Here is a 22,787-nt window from a genome sequence, read left to right on the forward strand (position 1 = left end):
TCTTTTTCCACAAATAAATATTAATGAAAGCATTTAATTAGCTCTTATTGCCTTTTATATATATATTCAAATAATATATTTTTAATATAATAAATAATAAATATTACATGAAATAAATACAAATAAATATTTAATATTAAAAAACGCTTCCTGTATGTAATTATACATTTTAATAATAATAGGCTTTAGCATTACAAAAACGAAAATGTAACGAAAAAGTAACGAATCGTTACTTTTTGAGTAACGGTAACGGTAACGCGCGCGTTACTTTTTACAAAAAGTAACGGTAACAGTAACGCGTTAATTTTATAGAGTAACGGTCGCAATTCTGTATATATATGTATATATATATGTATATATATATATATATATATATATATATAATATATTAATTTTTTTACCAAAGTAAATAGCTTTCTTTGAGGAAGCAAAAAAACCGAAAAATTTTATTAAAATTAAATTAAATCTGGTTGGAGTTCCGCCTCAATAACCGAGATTGCTGACTTTCTTTTCACTTTACACGTCCTAAAAGCGTGATTCCCCTCGACACCCATCCCGAGAACTTGGGTGGACCGAGAAGCTCAGTCTTCAGGAACCGGGGACCGGAAATACAAAATACTCGAAATTCCGATCTGTTTACAAGGTTCAGTTCGCAACTGATAGCGAAACGGAGCACTCGTTTCAAGGCGAATCGCGTGCGCAATTCTTAACAGGCGTAATTTATTGTCTATAAATTAAAGTAAAGTTCTTAAACAAAACTGTGCGTGAACACTTTGACTATCCTTCCATCCCTGAACTCTCAAAATTCGGCGAAGTCTAACCGGGAGAAGACTCAGTTTCTCCGGGCGATATCCTGAAAAAGCACATGGTCCTTCGAGCCGGATATCGATGCGCGGGTGATAGGATATTACCATTTCTTAATTTCTTATACATCGTATCTACGAGGTGTCTCTAGTGCTCCGTATTCGTCGTATCTACGGGGTGTTTCTCGTGTTTCGTGCTGGCCATATCTATCGGGTGTCGACATTGAACGTGTCGCGATAACGGTACGTCTACTTGTTCTCAGCGTACGTCATCAACCAGTGGCCACGTTCCAACGGGTGTCACGAGTGATTCAAATACTACAACACTTCGAAGTTTCCTGTACACTAAAAAGGACGGAACGACAACTTTATCAACAGCGCAAAAATGGGTAAAGCACTTAATCAACAATTAAACCAAAAGAAATACATAGATAGGTTCTGGGAAAATCTGCTCAAGGTTAATAAAGAAAAGCTAACTAAAGCATATTTTAAGGCAAGACTCGAATTACTAGAATCCTACTGAACAAGCTTTTTTGAGAATTATCTCTACCTTATGTCATTCGATAAAGTGACTGAAAAGGATTACGTCAAACTGGATTTGTTTCGTCTACCGAAGAAAATTACTTGCTAATAAAATCTAAAATCACAGAACGCCTGGAGAAATTTGACGTTGGGAATGTATCCACCGGAACTTCAAACGTGAGCAGCATTATTAAGCAGATACAATTACCTAAAATAAACCTGCCTACCTTTTCCGGTGATTAATTGGAATGGGAAGGATTCCAAGATCTTTTTACTTCACTGGTACATAATGCAGAAAGGCTCAAAAACTTCAATATCTAAAGGCCAACCTTACGGGAGAAGCAGCAGCTGTAATTACCAATATGGACATTTCTACAACAGGATATGCTACGGCGTGGGAGGAGCTTAATACTAGATACGACAACAAACGAGTGCTGTTAGCCACGCATATGTGAACAGTGCTCTCTGCACCACCAGTCTCCAAGGCGTCTGCGCCAGAAATTAAACGGCTCATAAAGACAATAAATCAAGCGTCTCGTTCGTTCAAGGTTTTGAAGCGACCTGTCGAACAATGGGATGATTGGTTCGTACATCTATTAATCGAGAAACTCGACTCATCCACGAGACTCTTATGGGAATCATCCTTGAATTCAAGCCAAACATTTCTAACCTTTAAGGAATTGCTTGATTTCCTTCAAACCAGAGCTCGAGCATTGGAGACTGCAGAAATCAGAACGCAAACGGCGTCATCCGCCCACGCAAACAAACCGAAGAGCTCTAAACAAACGGGTATAGCATCTCATGCAACTTCTACTGCATCAGATACAACGAATACACGGAAACCGTGTCCCCTATGCAACGAGCAACATTCGATACGATCGTGCGACAAATTCAAAACCTACAAACTAGAGCAACGCCGGAATTATGTGCGTAAGAAGCGCATCTGTTATAATTGTTTAGGTCTGAATCATCCGGTTACTAGCTGCCCATCCAACAATCGATGCAGATATTGTCGGGAAAAGCATCATACTTTGCTACATGGCTCAGAGGGGCCTCAAACAAAGCCTGAGTTGACAAACACGGCAACAACAAGCGGGGGAAGCGTAACACCTACGGAAACTAAGCCAGCCGCCGCTGAAGACAATAAAATTACAGCCCTCGCAGCAACTACAAATAACCATGTTCTCCTGGCCACCGCGAGGATCATGCTAATTGACGAATCGGGTCGCTCGATTACCGCAAGAGCATTGCTAGACTCAGGTTCTGAGGCTTCATTTGTTACAGAGAGAATGATTAAGCTATTGAGATTACCACGACGCCGGGTAGATATCGCGGTTACCGGACTACAAGGTACATCAACTGGCACCGTGTCGCACACCGTGTCTCTTACGATGGCTTCTTATGGATCTTCATCGAGAAGAGTCGCAATACCACGTGTCTTGGTGCTATCAAGATTCATCTCGCTTACACCAGGAAAGTGAGTTTTAGTAGGAAATTGGAAGCATCTGGACGGACTTAATCTAGCCGATCCGGACTACAAAAAACCAGTCCAAGTTGATGTAATATTGAGAGCAGATGTTTATGGCATGCTTCTTGAAAATGGTCTGCGTCAAGGACCCCCAAGAGTGCCGAATGCACATATGACAATCTTTGGATGGGTATTGATGAGAGCTATCATCACTTCACAGGAAAACATCGACGCTCCCATCTCCGTGCATTATGCTATTACCCAATCGAATATACAAGATGATCTGAGACGATTATGGGAGCTTGAGGATGTCCCAGTCAAACGGATTCTCACATCAGAAGAGTCCTACTGTGAGGACTTTACTTCCAGAAAACTCACTATCGCGATGAGCAAGATTGTTACGTGGTACATCTTCCTCAAAGAGAAGACATTTCTATTACTCTCGGAAGTTCACGCCCGGGTGCACTTCAGATGCTCCTACGCATGGAACATAAGTTATCAAAGGACAAGTCACTCGAGAAAAAATACAATGAATTCATGACAGCTTACAAGGACTTAGGACATATGGAATTAGTCCCGGTACAGGCAATCACTAGGAAGGAGTGCTATTACATGCCCCATCATGCCGTTACCAAGCCGGCCGACCCAGACGGCAAGATACGAGTAGTCTTTAATGCCTCCTGTAGCACGACAACTGGGGTATCTTTAAACGATAAGCTGCTCTCAGGGCCAAAATTGTATTCAGAATTATGGCTAATTCTAACCAAATGGCGTTTGTTTCAGTTTGTCTTTACTACAGATTTAGTGAAAATGTTTAGGCAAATCAGGATTCACCATAAAGATGCCAACCTACAACGGGTTCTATGGCGGACGGAGCCATCAATGGAAGTACAGAACTTCCGACTCAAGACTGTTACCTATGGAACAACTTCGGCACCGTACCTCGCCATCCGCACACTTCTTCAACTGGCACAGGACGAGGGAGAAATGTTTCCACTGGGAGCAAAGGCCATTCGGACTAATACATATATCGACATACTGGCGGGATCTGACACCTTGGATCAGACTCTAGAGCTCAAAGCTCAACTAGTTCAGCTGTTAGCTTCGAGGGGATTTCAACTGAGTAAGTGGGCCAGTAATCATAATGCTCTTGCGTCCGAGGAAGACCAGGAAGACAGACTAATAACGGAAGGCCTAAGCACGCTGGGTATACTATGGTCCCCTCAAGAAGATACAATAGCGATAAGAGCAGTGCCACCACTTACGCAGAATACTGACTACACCAAGAGATTAGTCCTGTCTATTATCGCGAGATCCTACGATCCGCTAGGTTTGGCAGCGCCCGCGTTGGTGGCTGCAAAAAAACTGCTACAGGATTTGTGGATGGCTGGGCTGGAATGGGATCAATCTCTTTCTGAACCTCTACTACGTCAATAGCAAAATTTTGCTACCTCCTAACCGTTAGTAAACGAACTCTCTGTACCAAGGTGGACAGGCTTAACGGACGAGGCAATAGTGGAGCTTCACGGATTTTCAGACGCGTCTAGCCGTGCCTATGCAGCGGCAGTTTACCTCCAATCAAGGCAAGCATCGGGTCAGATAACCAGTAAATTTGCTTGTTGCGAAAACAAAGCTCCGGTCAAAACGATCTCCATACCGCGACTCGAATTGTGCGCAGCCCTTCTTCTAGCACGTTTATTGAATGCTATAGTTCAAGGCCTAGAACTACAAAACAGTCCGAGTCATGCCTGGACAAACTCAATGGTGGTACTTGCTTGGCTACGCGCCCACCCGTCACGGTGGAAACAGTTTGTAGCTATCAGAGTCGATAAGATACAGAATCTTGTGCCACCAGAAAAATGGCACTTCGTTTCGACAAACGAAAATCCGGCAGACATAGCCACACGAGATATCACCCTGAATCAGCTGAAGACCTGCAGTCTCTGATGGAGAGGTCCAGACTGGCTCTCAGCATCATTCTACACTTGGAAAATGGAAGATATAAAGCCGACTGGATTGAACGAAGAGGAGAAAAAAGCTCGGCCAATACTCTTGCTCGCAGCCGTATCGGAACCCATGGAAGACAATGCAATATTATTACAATTTCCCTCTTTCTCACGACTCATAAGAATCTCTGCTTTCTGTCTTAAATTTTACAGACAGCTACACAGCAAGGAACACGCTGCGACTGCTCAACTCTCGGCTCAAGAATTGAAGGACTGCCGACTGCGGTGGATGCGCATCGCCCAACAAAAGGACTTCCCTGAAGAAATCAAGCGTCTTTCTCAAAGGCAGTCAATTCCTCCAGGATCGCCGCTGTGTCAGTTAAGACCTTTCTTAGACCAAGAAGATTTATTACGGGTGGGAGGGCAACTGCAACATGCCTTGATAACATATGAGGAGAAACATTCTATAATTTTGGCTAAAATCAATTACCTAACATTGCTTCTAGTTCGTGAAACTCATGCAAAGTCGCTTTACGCCGGACCACAACTAACACGCAGTATATTGCTGCGACGGTATTGGATTATTCATGCAAATTCACTAATCAGATTGGTAATACATCAATGTGTTAGATGTACTCGTTTTTGAGCAGAAACAGCGCAACAACAAATGGAACAGTTACTTATAGCGCGAATTCAACCAAACCGACTCTTCTACAAATCAGGAGTCGATTGTGCAGGCCCATTGCAAATACGTACAACAAAAGGACAAGGGCATAAATCGTACAAAGGATAATATGCCTCTTTGTGTGCATGTCCACGAGGGCCAATCACTTAGAGCCTGTATCCGACTTATCTACAGCATCCTTTTTAGCAGCCTTTAAGAGATTTGTGGCACGACGAGGACATTGCACTCATCTAATGAGTGATAATGGCACGAATTTCTGAGACGCCGAACAAGAGCTTAAGACAATATTTGCGACTGCCATGGATTTCTACAAAGAATGTAGAGCGCAACTGGCCAACAACGATACCAAGTAGACGTTTATACCGCCGTCCGCGCCCCACTTTGGAGGAATCTGGGAGGCCGGTGTTAAAGCAGTTAAGCATCATCTCAGACGGGTTATTGGAGAGCACACTTTAACCTTCGAGGAGTTATCAACACTGCTCTGCTAAATTGAAGCATGCCTCAATTCACGGACGCTTTATCCTCTAAGCAACGACCCATCAGATCTAGTAGCTTTAACACCCGGCCATTTGCTGATAGGCGAAACCCCAGTCAACGTCCCAGAAGCTTCACACGGCGCGGAAAATTCAGGTAACATTATATCTCGTTGGACTTTCATTTCTAATATGCGCGATCACTTTTAGTACAGATGGTCAGCCGAATATTTACATCACCTGCAACAACTTCCAAAATGACGAAAGCGGTCGGAGAATCTAGCGGTGGGCTCGTTGGTTCTGATAAAGGATGAACTACAGCCACCAACCAAATGGGCTTTAGCTCGAATCACTGCCTTATGTCCAGGAGCAGATGGATTAATACGCGTCGTGCATCTAAAAACGGCGACTACTAATTTAATACGGCCGATAACTAAAATCTGTCCGCTACCTATACCAATATTAGATGAGCATCCTAGAGATCCGTCGCATTAAACGGGAACGGCTCCGGGTACATTCTGGCAAGGCGAGCGGCTCTTTATTCCTAATCAGGGACATCGTTGTTAAACCAATTGATACTTAATTTTGTCTCAGACGAGACGGGCGGTATGGTTGGAATTCCGCCTCAATAACCCGGATTGCTTACTTTCTTTTCACTTTACACGTCCAAGAAGCGTGATTTCTCTCGACATCCGTCCGGACTTGGGTGGGCCGAGAAGCTCGGTCTTCGGGAACCGGGGACCGGGGATACAAAATACTCGAAATTCCGATCTGTTTACAAGGTTCAGTTCGCAACTGATAGCGAAACGGAGCACTCGTCTCAAGGCAAATTGCGTGCACAATTCTTAACAGGCGTAATTTATTATCTATAAAATAAAGTGAAGTTCTTAAACAAAACTGTGTGTGAACACTTTGACTATCCTTCCATCCGCAATCTCTGAACTCTCAAAATTCGGCGAAGTCTAACCGGGAGAAGACTCAGTTTCTCCGGGCGATATCCCGAAAAAGCACATGGTCTTTCGAACCGGAATCAAATAGTAAAAAGAGACGTTAATATATATATATATATATATATATATATATATATATATATACAGGGTGTCCGGTATCTAATGGACCAACGATTACAAATGAATTCTTTGGTCAATTTGGGAACGATTTTTCCTCAGCGAAAATGTCGAAAAAGGTCATCATTTTTTACAACTTTCCAATATTTGTCATTATGTATCTTTATAACTAAAGCCTCAAATTAAAATTTTATTATAATAAACTCTACCTGAAATTAACTGAAGAATGTAATTATGTTAGACTTTTAACTCCAAAACGTTTGGTTTTCAAAAAACCCATTTTTTTCAATTGCTTATAACTCGAAAATTATTGACTTCTTAACATTTTTGCTAAGGAAAAATCGTCTCCAAATTGGCCAGAGAATCCGCCCTTAATCATTGGTCCGTTAGTTACCGGACACCCTGTATATATATATATATATATATATATATATATATATATATATTTTAACGTCTCTTTTTATTATTTGATTTAATTTAATTTTAATAAAATTTTTCGGTTTTTTTTGCTTCCTCAGAGGAAGCTATTTGCTTTGGTAAAAACATTTATTTTTCAGATTTCTGTACTAATGTGTTTAAAATGTTCCTTAACATAGAAAAATCACATTTTTAAAAAATGGATATGTATATACGGATGTATGTGCACACCCACATTTGTGTTTAGATTCTAAATATCTCAAAAATTATTTGACTTGCAACGCTCTAATTTGGCATACAAGTAAAGTTAAATTACACTTTTATTTACTGTAATTTCTAGACAAATTCATAAAATATTTTATTTTTATAAAATTATGAATTTTTTTAGAAATGTCCGTGGTTGCTCTAACTTTTATGAATTTCAAAATATCTTGATAAATTTTTTTTAAATAGACTATTATCAAAGAATGGTTGGTATTGAATTTGACGAAATTCGGTAAAAGGGTTCATTTTTTAATTTAATTTTTTTAAAAATGACTTGTTGCTCTAACTTTTATAAAACTTTAAGATATGGGGATAAATGTTTTTACATGAATACATTATCATTTTAAGAAGGTTTGGTATTGAGTTTGGCGATGATTTGTGAAAGAGTTTATTTTTTTATGAAATTTTAAATTGTTAAGAAATATGTATTTTTATTTTTCGCAAATTTTGAAATATTAAGCAAATTTTTTTACATAAATAAAGAATAATTAAAAGATATTTGGTGTTGAATTTAACATGGATCGGTGAATTATAAAATTTTGAATTTTCAAAAAAAATAAAAATTTTTAAATTTTACGAAATAAATATAGGAAAATGAGTACATACATATACACACATACACAAACATCTATCTAACTTTTAAAAAATTGTACTTTATGTAAAAAAGTGAAAATTTGAACTTTATTATAAAATTATCAGTTTTTAAAAAAATTTTTTCTTAATAAATTAAATATAAAAAATACCGAACATTTAAAAAGCTATATTTTATAATTACACATTCTTTTTACTTATCTAGAGCTTATTATTTCCGTAATTAAGATGATTTAAAAAAAATTAAAATAAAAAAAGTTTGAGCAAATTGAAATTTGCACATTGCTTTTTCGCCATATTAATTCAATTATGGCTTCCTCATAAAGGAAGCTTAACTTACGCATTGATTGATCAAAATTTAATTTTACTCATTAAGATTCTTTTATGAGAAAGGGATAATTGAAAAAAGATAATAATTTTGCTTCCTCATAGAGGAATCTTAATGAGCGAAATTAAATTTTGATCAATCATTGTGCAAGTTATTTTGTGTAGCATTTATCGCTACAGTTTTAAAAATTACAAATATGAAGAGATTTGTAATTAAAAAATATGGTAAAAGTTTACAAAAACGAATCCATTTCCATGAGCTTAACTTTGACATATGTTTTGAAGCACATCTAACCCTTGAAGCAGATCTGACCCATACAGTACAAAATATTTTTGAAATCTTTTAAAAATATTTATTACAAAATAAAATGATTCTCGAAAATATTTTTAAAATTTTTCTATGTCCGCTTTTTCATGTTTAAAAAATATTTTTAGAAATATTTTTGAATATAGATTTAAACTAATATTTCAAAAATATGTATCAAATATTTAAGAAAATATCTGAGCGATAAAGAAGAACATTTTTTAAAATATTTTAAAAGTTTTTTAAAATATTCTAAAAAATGTTATCACAAAAAATTTTTTAATTATTTCAAAATGTTTCTAAAACCATTTTAAAATGTTTTTATGCAATATTTTATAGAAATATTTAGAAATATTTTTTGAAAACATTTATAATATTTTGTGCTATATGAGGAGTAAGTATACATATATAGTTATTCAGATCATGTGCTTATACATATATCAAAAGATATACATCAGATATATATCAAAAGATTTTAAACATCGCTTTTTTTTATTTAACAAATTATTAACAAAAAAATTTACTAAATAAAATATATTTTTTTTTACATTTAACAGAGCAAGATTCATTTAATTATGTCTAGTAATTCTATATAGTATGTCCTGGCCCAAGTGTTCAATTAACTATATATAAATAAATAAAGCTAAACATGCAATTTATAAAATATATGGTATCTAAAAAATTACATATAATTTATAGAAATTTTTTTATTAATAACTTTTAAAAAAGAGTGACTCAAAATCTTTTATCATACTCAGAACAGCACAATCTTATTGATAACATGTTAAGATCAATGTCATTGAAACTGGTTCTGTATTTGTAAATTTTTACAAATATATATATATATATATATATATATATATATAAACGTTAATTTAACTAAATATAACATTAGTGTAACTAACTAATTGCAAATATTATTGTAATTGTTTTTTTGAATATAATTACAATGTATATATAAAATATATATTGTTAATTTTATTTTATTTTATGTACATTGAAATAAAAACTTAACAGAAACTGTGGGGAGGTCGATTTACCGAAAATATTGATTCTGATTTTCATAATTTAAATGCATCAATTCATCTCGATAAACGACTGTATGCCGAGGATATACAGGTAAATATAATTGAAATATGCTACTATATGTATATAAAAATGATTTATTAATATATAAATTATCAATTTATCTTAATTATTAATTACACTTTAATAAATAATTATAATAAAATATCTTTACGTTATTTAAAGTACTATAATTTACTCACGGTGCTTTATATTATTGAAAAAGAAAAATATGCAACATATTTATAATATATTAATAGCTCTTTGTGACAAGTATTTTTCACGTTTCATGAAAAATAGTACACTGTTTTAAATAATTGAATTTAAAATAATATATTAATTGTTTTTAGGGAAGCGTAGCTTATGCACGCGCTCTTTGCAAGGCAAAACTTATCTCACAAGAAGAGATGCAAGCTATAAAAACAACTTTCAAACAGGTACGCTTATTTATTATATTATTTACTGTAAAAAAATTAATTTTACACACACACAAGATTTCAGTCTAAGTGACGCAGTCGATTATTTTAAAAATAAAACATTTTTGGGAAAAATGTTCTCTAAAAATTAGAAGATTTTGAGAAAGACATAATATTATAATCTAAAATTGCCTCTGACATTCTCAAAAATTATATTTAGAGATTAACAGTTTTCTTAAACAGAAATACTCCATTTTTTCTATATAAATTAATTCCTAATAATATTCGGCATAAGAAGTTATATAAGAATAAGATGACCAAAAAATGGATAGTTTACGAGATATATCATACTTTATTTTAACATAATCTAATATATGAACTATAAAATATTCATTTTCCGATCTTAAAATACTATTAAGCACAAAATAATGAAAGGATCAATTTATTTTATAAAGAAAACATAGTTATTTAAAAAGAAATATGTATAGCAGCTGATTGCAATTTTAAAATTATGCCATATTTTTATGATACGCAATATGCACATCGATGGAAAAACAATTATAAAAAAATTGTATAACCAGAGAACAAAAAAGTTGTTACGAAAAAATTATATAGTCTGAAAACAGAATTTCAAATATATATCCCAGACAGCACACAATATTTATGATAAAGATTTGTTACGTCCAGACTCAAGTAAAGAAGAATCAAAGGAAGAACGTAACTACTGTTTTCTCAAACGACGCCGAACGGTGCATCTGTTCGAACCGAACGAACTCGTCTAGGCCTAAATAGATCAACAACCGCGAAGTTCGCTCTTGCTTTATTTAAAGGGCTGTTCGTTCGATGATCCTTTTTCGGCAAGAGAATTTAATCTCTTTTGCTCGGGATGGGACCTTGTGCGATTATTGGATTGGAAAAGGAATAAGCAGTGGGGTTTTATTTAAATACGTGCAAATTCATATGTTACGTCCAAACTCAAGAAAGGAAGAGTCATAGGAAGGACGTAACTACTGTTTTTGTCGAACGACGCCGAACGGTGCGTCTGTCCGACTCAAACGAACGTGTGAAGGCCCAAATAGGTCAATGACCGAGCAGGTCGCTATTATTCTATTTAAAAGGGCTGTTCGTCGGAAGTCCCTTTTCGGCAAAAGAATTTAATCTTTTTTGCTCGGGATGGGACCTTGTGCGACTTTTGGTTTGGAAAGGAATGTGTTAGGATATCTCCGAAAGTGTGTGCGTCGGCACTCGTTGCGCAGCCACGTGTCGTTTTTCCTTCTATTCGCTCAGCGTATAGATGATCAAAAGGGGAATTACTCCAATCCACTTTTAAATAGAGTCACAAAGTTTTATTTAAACATCAATTCGCGCAATTGTTCTTAACGCTTAACACAATTATTCGCTCTATTAAACTAACAATAAGTAATACAATAATCTTTGGAAAACGAGACTCACTCGCGTGTTTATGGTTTCGGAGCAGAGAACGGAATGCTCCCTACTTCGGCCTATGTCGAATTTCTCGCTCTCGATCGCGCGGGATGGAGATCTGATAACTGGCGACCTCGAGCGTCGATAATCGATAAGCTCGGGACGCTTTGTTTTAGAAATTCGTTAGCGAATCTCCAAACAGAACGAGAGTGGGGTTTTTATTTATTTCAATTGAATAAGTCCAAATTGATAGATAGAATAATTATTTATTATTATTTTCATTGTCAAATTTACGACCAGATCACGAAACAAAGATATTCATACATTAAAATATACTTAAATTCTACTCAAATATACATAACAGTGTGAGTGCATGGGTGTGTGTGTGTGTGTATAGATTCTCGCGGGTGTTATATTAGTCCGGAGGTCATCAATCGGGACTGGTGAGCAGTGTTAAAATATTTTAGGGTCCCGATTGGTTAATACAAATTATTTTTATCGATAATAAATACATTATGTGTAAGTGTGTGTGTGGAGGGTCATGGGGAATCGGAAGTTTTGGAGGAGAAAAGAGAAAGGTGAAAATAATTTTCGGGAACTCCTTTTTTTATATATATAAGAATATATATATATATATATATATATATATATTTTACTCCATTTTATTTCTTAGTTCGCTCAGTCAGACTTACCAATAGTTTGAGAGTAAGAGGAGAAACCACGGATTACTCTGCTAACGCGGAGAATTCAGAGTGATTTCGAGAGAGAGGGAAAAGTAGAAGAAAATCACGGATTGCTCTGGATATCGATTCTGTAACTTTTTTTAAAGTGAAAAATTCTCGCCAATCACGCATTGATTTTAAAATAAAATTGATGTACGATTGGCAGAAATTTTTCACTTTTCACGTTTTCACTTTAGAAAAAGTTACAGAATCGATATCCTGCTATTGCAGGGAAACCAGAGTGATTTTGAGAGAGGAAAGGATAGAAGAAAATCACGGATTGCTCTGCTATTGCAGAGAATCCAGAGTGATCTTCGAAAGAGAGAGAGAGACAAGAAACCACGGATTACTCTGCTAACACGGGAAATCCAGAGTGATTTTGAGAGAGGAAAGGATAGAAGAAAATCACAGATTGCTCTGCTATTGCAGAGAATCCAGAGTGATGTTTGCGCAATCTATAAAGCGAAATTATAATATGTAAGTTTATTTTTTATTTAAGTTTTGCGCTCCTTTTACAAGTTCTAATATATACCGAGAGTTAGCCTTCGCGAGTATTGTTTTTGTTTCTTGCTTATATTTTGATTTGTGCTCGCGGGTCTCTCCCTACATTCTTACTGTACGCCCGCTCTTTTCCGTTTGGGTTGCCGAATAAAGCAGACGTTTATACAGTACTTAACGAAGTAATATTTATTAACTATCCATCAGGTTATGGGCCCAGTACGTACTAATAAAAAATAATTGAGGAGAAACATGCAAAAAACACTCGTGAAATAAAGTCAGTTAGTTCTTTTATACGGATAATAAAATACGACACGTGGTAGAAGAAAAGTGTGTGCACGTGGTTATCGATCAATTCAATCCAATAATGGAGTCAACCGGTGCTGTAGGCATCGCGAGAATAGAAAAACTGTTAGGAAGAGAAAATTTCTTAATGTGGAAATTTGCAATGCAAGCATTACTAAAGAGTGAGGAGCTGTGGGGCAGCCAAGGCGTAGCTGCGGACATACAAAACGTAAGAAAAATGGCGAAGGCAAGAGGATATCTAATTCTTTCTGTGGATAAATGAAATTATAGTTATGTACAAAAATGTTTGACTGTAAAGGAAATTTGGATGAAGTAAACAGAAACATTTGACAATTGAGGACAGCGGATTAATTCGCAAGGTGAGCCTGCTGCGATCTCTTACTTCAACTAAATTAAATGAATGTAAGAATGTAGAGAAGTACGTGTATAAAATCTCTAACGCAGCACATCAGTTAAAAAGAATAAGTTTTACCGTCCCTGAAGAAATAATAGGTGCTTTAATGCTGTCAGGACTTCCTGAAGAATTCCAAACCTTGATAATGGGCTGATAATGGGTTTTCTAAACCCATGATAATGGGCTTAGAAAACTCAGGAACGACTAACCTGATCAAAATTAAGTTGTTGCAAGAAATCAAAGTTCTGGAGACCGTGCAAAATGAATCTGAAGAAGCGGCATTTCTTGCTAAGAATCAAAAAGCAGGAATGAAATGGCAAAACAAGGCGTGTAAGTGTTTCAACTGTGGCAAACTGGGGTAATTTGCCGCGAAATGCAGGTTCAAAAATAAACAAAAAGAAGGTGAAAACTCAGATAATTCTAAAAGGCTTTTCTCGCGATGGCGGCTGCAAATAGCATAAAAGATTACTGATATATGAATTCTTGCGCGTCGACGCACATAACGAAAAAAGGAACTGGCTCGAAAATGATGATGTTAGTGACGCTACAATTATGGCAGCGAATAGCCAGAGTCTAAAAGAAATGGCAAAAGGTTCAATAAATCTCAAAGTAAGCTACAAAAGAAAAGATGACCGTATCAAGGTCGAAGAAGTAATGTACGTGCCGGAGATAGCAGCTAATATCTTATCGGTCAGTAAAATCACGGATAAAGGATACCAAGTAAATTTCGACAACAGAGGATTTGTCGTGGTAGACAAGAAAACAAAACAGATAGCGGCCAAAGGACACCGACAGACGATGTTTGTGAATAGGACGAGTGAGCTAATATGGCATCAAAGGTTGGGACATTTGAATCAGAAATCTATGTTGAAATTCAAAGCGCAACCGGCTTACGGACTATTTAAAATAGAAGTAAGGAAATATGCGAGGTATGCATCGCGGATAAGCAAAACAGATCATCTTTTTATGCAAGCGGTAAAAGAGCGAAAAAATTGTTAGATTTAATATATTCCGATTTATGCCGGGCCCCATGTCGGTCGATTCAATAGACGGGACTAAATATTTTATTACATTTATTAATGATCATTCGTGAAAGATGTTTGTATATTTTATTAAAAATAAGAGCGATGCATGCAATAAATTTAAAGAGTTAAAATCTTTAGTTAAGAATCAAACCGGGCATAAAATAAAAATATTGCGTACAGACAATGGTAAAGAATATATGAGTAATGAATTTATCGAAATACTTTGGTATAAAAATTTTGGTATAAAACAGCAAACTACTATTCCATATAATCCATCTGTGGGATATAGTGAAAATATGAAAAAATATTGCTTAATTAATCCAAAAACTGGTAAGATAACGTGATGTCATTTTTTTAGAAAATAAATTTTTAAGAAATCTTGACCAAGATCAAAAGGGGGAAACAATAGTCACTCCTGCGATTGAACTCGAGATGAATAATCCTAATCAGCCAAAAAACAGGGAAGCTCAAGAAATGAATTGTGATACCCAAAATAATGAAGATTCGACAATCGAGGACTCCGAACTGGAAGATAGAGAATCGTCTAATTTAGAAGAGAACGGACAACCATCTAAAAGAAATAGAACAAGAGAATTATCACAAAACGAGCCAAAGTGGAGACCCCACGTAGATCAAATCGAGAGAGAAAACCTGTAAACAGAAAAGATTATATCTCGTATCTAGCAGCGGAGGAAATAGGAGATAACCTTGCATCTATAAAAAAAATAGCAATTATCAAAGCAATAAAAAGAAAAAATGGATCCAAGCAATGAATCAGGAACTGCAATCCCTAAAAGAAAATAATACGTGGGGAATATCCGATATACCTAAAGGAGCCTATTAGGAACCAAATGGGTATACAGGCGAAAATTAAATGATCAAGGAAAACCGAAATTCAAAACTCGGCTCGTTATACAAGAATGTAGGCAAACTAAAGAAATTAATTACGAAGAAACATTTGCTTCATTTGCCAGATACAGCTGCGTACGGTATTTATTAGCATTAGCTGCACAAAAGGACTTACATATAGCCCATTTAGCCGTGGAGACCGCATACCTGTATAGTAATTTGAAAGAAGATATCTATATATCCACCGAAAACGCCAGATAGAATAAAATACCCTGATAAGGCTCTGAAATTAAAAAAAAGCAGTATATGGACTCAAACAAAGTGGCTGTAATTGGAATATTAAACTTGATAATGAATTAAAAAAAGAAGGATTAGAAAAATTAAAGTCTGATCCATGTTTGTATGTATCAGAAACTCAAGACAATATTGATAGTCGCTGTATACGTGGATGATATATTAATCTTCAGCACGGATAAAAAAGAAATAAGAAATCTAGAAGAAAAATTACGAAAACAATTTAAAATAAGAAATCTAGGTGAAGTTTCCGAATTTTTAGGTATATAAAAATAGAGAGGAATTACAAGCAAGGTACATTGTCCATACATCAAAAACCATATATACTTCGCATGCTTGACCGATTCAATATATCCGACTGCCACGCTATAAAAACTCCTATGGAAGTAAGTTCAAAAAGTTCCATATCTAAATCATTATCCAATTAATAGATGAAAAAAATGATGAAAAGGAATATATAGAAAAGGTACTTTATTTAGAGGCTATAGGTAGTTTATTATATATTAGTCAGATTTCGCGACCCGATATTGCCTATACAGTGAACGGATTATCGCTATATTGTAAAAATCCAAAGAAACAGCATTGGCTAGCTGTAAAGCGCGTAATGCGATATTTGAAAGGGACAATAGATTATAAATTAACTTTACATAATAAATTGAATCACGAATTGATAGGATATAGCGATGCAGACTGGGCTAATGATTTAAATGATATAAAATCGATTACTGGTTGCGTATTTACTAAATGTGGAGGTGCGATTAGTTGGTTTAGTAAGAAGCAAAGAACTGTGGCCTTATCTACGGTAGAGGCCGAATACGTAGCTTTGTCATTTACGAGTCAAAAAGTTATTGGGTTACGCGAGTTAGAAAAGGACATCAAGCGTACAAATGAAGGCGAAACTATTCGTATAAAATGTGATAGTATTGGTGCAATTGCTTAAGCGAAAAATCATATCATTAGTCAAAGGACTAAACATATAGATGTTCGTCATCATTTTGTTCGCGAGAAAATAGAAGAAAAAGTTATCGAACTAGACTATTTAACGACGAGCGAAATGTTAGCGGACATATTTACTAAAGCATTAACCCATTCTAAGCATAAGATGTTAAGTGTGCAATTAGGATTAAATTAAATATTATGTTGATACATTTTTGTTTACATATTATAATTCGAGGGGGCGTGTTGGCGCAATTTATAAAGCGAAATTATAATATGTAAGTTAGGTTTTTTATGTAAGTTTCGCGCCCCTTTTACAAGTTCTAATATATGCCGAGAATTAACCTTCGCGAGTATTGTTTTCGTTTCTTGCTTATATTTTGATTTGTGCTCACGGGTCTCTCCCTACATTCTTAAGCGGGGAGCACACACTTTTGCATAAGCGCATAAGCATATACATAAAAAATTCGATTGGTTGAATTTTTTATGTATACGTTTATAGACCAATCAAGATTCTTATGCTTACGCTTATGCGCCTATGCAAAAGTGTGTATTCCTCGCTTTACTGTACGCCCCCTCTCTTCCGTTTGAGCCGCCGAATAAAGCAGACGTTTATACAGTACTTAACGGCAGTAATTTTCATTAACTACCCATCAAGTAATTTTCGAAAGAGAGAGAGAGAGAGAGAGAGAGAGAGAGAGAGAGAGAGAGAGACAAGAAACTATGGCTTTTATAATTATTTTAATATTTTAAAAATATTTATCACAAATATTTTATAAATGTTTTTGGAGTCTTAGATTCAATAGATCATAAATATTTATCATAAATATCAGAAAATATTTACCATAAATATCATGGTAAATATTATAAATATATTTATTAAATCATTATGATACAGATTTTTTAAAAAAACAATCAACGATTTTTTTAAATTGTTTGGTTTTTAAAATTAAAATAATCGGCTATAATATTAGTCTAATCTAAAATTTAGTCGATTATATGTTTTTGTGTTTTTCAAATTCTATTAGCCATTTATAAAAAGTTAAAAACGTGTAAAAAATGTTTATAAGTAACTTATTAGACATTTATTTTAAAATAGAATATAAAGTTATAATATATACTGTATACCCAGACGGCACACAATATTTATGATAAAGATTTATATTGTTATTATTATTATTATTATTTAAAACACATTTCGCCGGAATAACTCTTCTGATTGTCGAAACTCGAATATAAAAATAATTGATTATAAAATTTTGAATATTTTTAACTTAACATATGGATATATACAGGGTGTCCCATTTTAAAAGACTCACTCAAATATCTCAGAAATACTGCGTTAAATCGAAAAATGTTTTATACAAAAGTTGTAGAATTTCCAGGGGGACATGTGATGGTGACTTTGACTTTGACTTTGACCTTGAGTCAAATTTAAAGATCATTTAAAGATCAACTCTAAAATCTTAAGTAAAAACCTCTATTTTTTATTTGATATTCTTGTAACTGACATCAAGATGTTTTCAAAATACTATATTTTGATTGTTTTTGGCTAAGTACTTTCCGAGTTATAAGGCTTGAAAGTTACAGTACCGCCGGCATTAGCATTACCCTAAATGATCAACCGACTAAAGGCTGAAACTTCTTGAACATTGTTGAAGATTATAATCTTGATAACATTTGTTAAGATCAAGGCTATTGGAAGTTGTTCCTCTTATTTCTATTTTGACATAAAAATAACGAATGGTAAAATATTTTGCAAAAGTTGGTTATTAATCTACCTCTTCTAAAAGGGATTAACTAGGGCCCAGTGCCGATTTTAGAATCAGTTCGCTCATAGGCAATACTTCTCTCGTGGCGCTCCTAGGCAATTGCCTATGATGCCTATGTATAGGGTAAAACCGACACTGCTGGAGCTCAATAGCAATTAACATACCGACAACTTCTTCGGCATTCGAATAAAAGATGTCACGTGTCCTGAACCAATAATCCTATTCAAGTAACCTGTTGCGGATACGGAATCTTATCTTAAGTATAACTTATCTCTCACTTGTTCCCAATTTCAAACATTCTCAGATATTACTGGATTTTTTCGATTGTAAAATCAGAATTCGGAAAAAATGCCTGATTACTCGCCTAACGAGATTGTCGATATTCTTTTAATCTTAGGAGAATGTTGGCGCAATTACAGAAGAGCAGCAGCATTGTATCGTAGCCGATTTCCTCGACCCGAATCATTCTAGAATACACAAAATTGAAATTAAAATTCGGAGAGGAAATCTTTGTCGCCAATAAAGAAGATACGATAACAATGATCACGTAATGAATCTTCGTTTTTTTGGCAATTGTGGCAATGGTACATGCAAACCCACATGTAAGTTTGCGTGAAATCCGTACGTTCCAAACTCGACTGCTAGTAAATATCTAACAATAAGAGCTGTGAGATGTCATCCTTATCTCATAACTCTTAACCAAGCCTTAACTAACCAAGATCACAGAGATCGGCTATTGTTTTGTCAGGGCATCACAACAAATCCGAAACGACGGCGAATTTTTCAATTATGTACTTTTCAGTGTTGAAGCTACTTTCTACAATACTGGAATATTGAATAGACATAATTGTCATTATTGGGCTCCAGTTAATCCTCATTGGATGAGGCAGATTGATAACCAGCATCGTTGGAGCCTAACTGTCTGATTGTGCGGAATTATTAATGGCTATTTAATTGGTCCTTATTTTTTGATGCCATGATTAATGGTGAGACTAATTTACAGTTGCTGAGGGACGATCTTCCGGGTTTACTTCAAGATGTTGACATCGATACGAGGAGGAGAATGTGGTTGCAACAAGATGGAGTAGATCCTCATTTTGCCAATATAGTCAAAACTTTTCTAATCAATGGATTGGTAGAGGCGATCCAGTGAAATGGCCAACAAGATCGCCTGATTTAACATCTCTTGATTTTTATTTGTGGGCCTACCTCAAAGATGCAGTCTACTGGAATACACCGACGACAAGAGATGACATGAAGGAGAGAATCCGAGCTGCGTGCAATATTTCACGTAATATACTCTTGTGTGCTGTTAGACATTTTGAACGCCGTATTCAGTACTGCCAACAAGTCAATGGTGCGACCTTCGAACACCTAATTAATTGAAGTATTACTGTAGCCAGATAATCTACATCAGCCTTTTGTAAAGCTACATGATATTTTCTTCGATGAATTTCGTAATGCAGTCTGCTCACCATTAGTTCTTACTTATTATTATTGAATCTAACTATTTACACTCAACGTTCATTGGCCGGATTAGCCACCGATCTTGCCTTCATTGAATGAATCAACCACCGATCTTGCCTTTATTGGTTAGATCAACCATCGATCTTGCCTTCATTGGTTGGATCAACCATCGATCTTGCCTTCATTAGATGGATCAACCATCGATTTTGCCTTTATTGACAGAATCGTTCTTCAAACATCTTAGGTAATGCTAATGCCGGCAGTACTGTAACTTTCAAGTCTTATAACTCGGAAAGTACTTAGCCAAAAACAATCAAAATATAGTGTTTTGAAAACATCTCGATGTCAGTTACAAGAACGTCAAATAAAAAATAGGGGTTTCTATTTAAGATTTTAGAATTGACCTTCAAATGACCTTCAAATAACCTCAAGGTCACCATTACATGTCCTCGAAATCCTACAACTTTTGTATAAAACATTTTTTTATTTAACGCAGTATTTCTGAGATATTTGAGTAGGTCCTTTAAAATGAGATACCTAGTATGTATTTCTGTTATAATTAAATGTTTCTCAACAGAACAAAATAATTTTAAAACTTAAGAAATCATGGAATTAATTATTAAAGCTAATAAAAAAAATAATATTAATATTGTATCTGTGTGATTAATTTTTAAAAATATTGTTGAATAAAATAGATAACTCCGTACATTTATATCATTTTTAATATGTAAATATAACTAATTTTTATTTCGATCTAATTATCTAAATATATATATATATATATATATATATATATATATATATATATATATATATTGTGACGTGACATTTTTTTTGTCCGTCACAAGGGCCGAAGGCTCGGCCGGGAAGGCGGGAAATTCGGGAACCTTTGCTCTCTCGCCAACCTTTGAGAGAGAGAGAGAGCACCCAAAAAATAATTTTTGCGTTTTCCGCGTCGGAGGATGCGCCCCGCGCGTCCGTTCCACGTATTACTTTTATTTATATTTTTTTTAGCGATTTTTGCGTTTTGGCGAGCGACTTTACATAGGGTACGTGTCTCAACCAGAGAAGTCGAAAAAGAGAGAGAGAGAGAGAGAGAGAGAGAGAGAGAGAGAGTGAGAGGACGATTTCGGACCGAACAGAGGCAACCACGTCCGGATCACGCCCGGTAAATATTGTTCACACACAGATTTTCTGGATTGCTCCTCCCTTTAAGAACCTGGATACCGCCACAAAATACTCCTTCTTCCGCAGAGATTCCGGCAAGAGACGGGGATGGCCACTCTCTCGTGAGAGGCGAGAGAGCCTCGGACGCAAAAGACGCGGGAGATACACTGCCTCGAGCCGCAGCCTATCCGGATATACAAAAATTCGGGATCGATCAATCAATCGATCGGGCGGATTTTTGGAGGAACAGCAAAGGGGTGCGCTTGTAGGATTCTTCTCGACGAAATGTATAGAGGAACAGCGGAACTCAAGGCGGGAGAACAGAGGAACGGCGAGAGAAATTAATATCGAGCGAATTCGCAGGGCCCCGCGGGACGCCCGGCGGCCCTGTCAGGATAAGGAGCGCCACGGGTGGAAAACGCCCAAATTCTTATCGGCGTGATCCCGGCAGGCCTCTCGCTCATCACTGTTTGGCGGAACGTGGCCGAAAGCAGAGGTTCCAGATTGCAGATGTCGAAGCATCAAAGAACACGCAGCAACCGGTGAGACGAACGGCCCTATACTTGTAAAGCCGCTAATTTTTGCGTAGGTTGTTCGGGAGAGACACGTGTCACGCCCGCGACCGGTTAATCATTAGTAGTCTTCGTCGTTTTGAGAGATTGAGAAAAAATTCCGAAGTATTACGCGTAGAATCTTGTCCCGGTGCTCGGCCGACCGCGTGTTCTCTCCCGCGCGCATATTAAGAGAGGCTCTCTTTCCCGCGGATACGCCGACAGTCGCCGCGATTTCCTTATACCGTTATTTGGAAATAAATTTGTGTCTTTGTAATTATTGTGCCGTCTCTAGTCTGTTCGAATTTATCCGTCTTATTAAGTATTCGTCTCTACAGTCGCACATGAGATAACGTATTCTTTCTCGCGCTTACGATTATTCGGGTCGTTTAGTTATTTTTGTGTACTTGCGCGGAGGACGTCCCGCGTAATAGATATCAGGTGAAAATCGCGCGGAACCTACTATAGCTTACGGGAGATTTCGTAGGGCCGCGGTTATTAGAATTTCTTATTTCGCACGGACCATATGAAGTCTCGTGCGTGAAGAATTATTCGCTACGCATACGGACCAGTACTCTCGGGTTCCGCGCGTAACGTGATATCTCCTCGTCGGGTCGTCACAAAGTCACGAGACCATAACAACGCGCCGCGTTTCGGCCGTACTTTCGCCGTACATTATCTGGACGAAAGTAATATCCGATTTCGATTTCTTTGCGTTCCGACGTCGTATAACGCTCTCCGCCCGCCACGAACGAGTGCGCGGATTTCAATTAGTAGCGTATCGACATGATATTATATTAAAATTTTTCTCTTGTACACCAGATTACTCACACTGTTATATATATTTTTTTGTCTACCTTTCGTTCGCCGTATTGTTAAAATATATTTCATCATTATTACATTGGAGCATTCTAAATAGCCACTCTTGAACTCCGTTCTCTCTCCCGTCCGAACTCCCCCCTCTACCCCCTGACGATCTAAGCGAGTCGATTATTGCCGTCGCGGAAATTTGCAGGATGATTTACGATTTATG

General features: G+C 36.2%; 2 protein-coding genes across 3 annotated transcripts in view; one reads left to right on the plus strand and one right to left on the minus strand.

The window, feature by feature from the left end:
- The window catches only part of LOC146719798 (uncharacterized), a 192,963-nt gene that overhangs the window by 42,413 nt on the left and 127,763 nt on the right, over positions 1–22,787 (minus strand).
- The window catches only part of Argl (Argininosuccinate lyase), a 105,231-nt gene that overhangs the window by 7,456 nt on the left and 74,988 nt on the right, over positions 1–22,787 (plus strand). For both annotated transcript variants that reach the window (XM_085489518.1, XM_085489519.1), the window contains exons 2-3: positions 9,885–9,986; positions 10,283–10,369. In XM_085489518.1, coding sequence (XP_085345644.1) covers positions 9,885–9,986; positions 10,283–10,369 — 189 coding nt within the window. The remainder of the gene's footprint in view (positions 1–9,884; positions 9,987–10,282; positions 10,370–22,787) is intronic.

The sequence above is a fragment of the Nylanderia fulva genome, unplaced genomic scaffold (assembly GCF_048542155.1).
Source record: "Nylanderia fulva isolate GAGA-0341 unplaced genomic scaffold, ASM4854215v1 Scaffold86, whole genome shotgun sequence".
Taxonomy (NCBI): domain Eukaryota; kingdom Metazoa; phylum Arthropoda; class Insecta; order Hymenoptera; family Formicidae; genus Nylanderia; species Nylanderia fulva.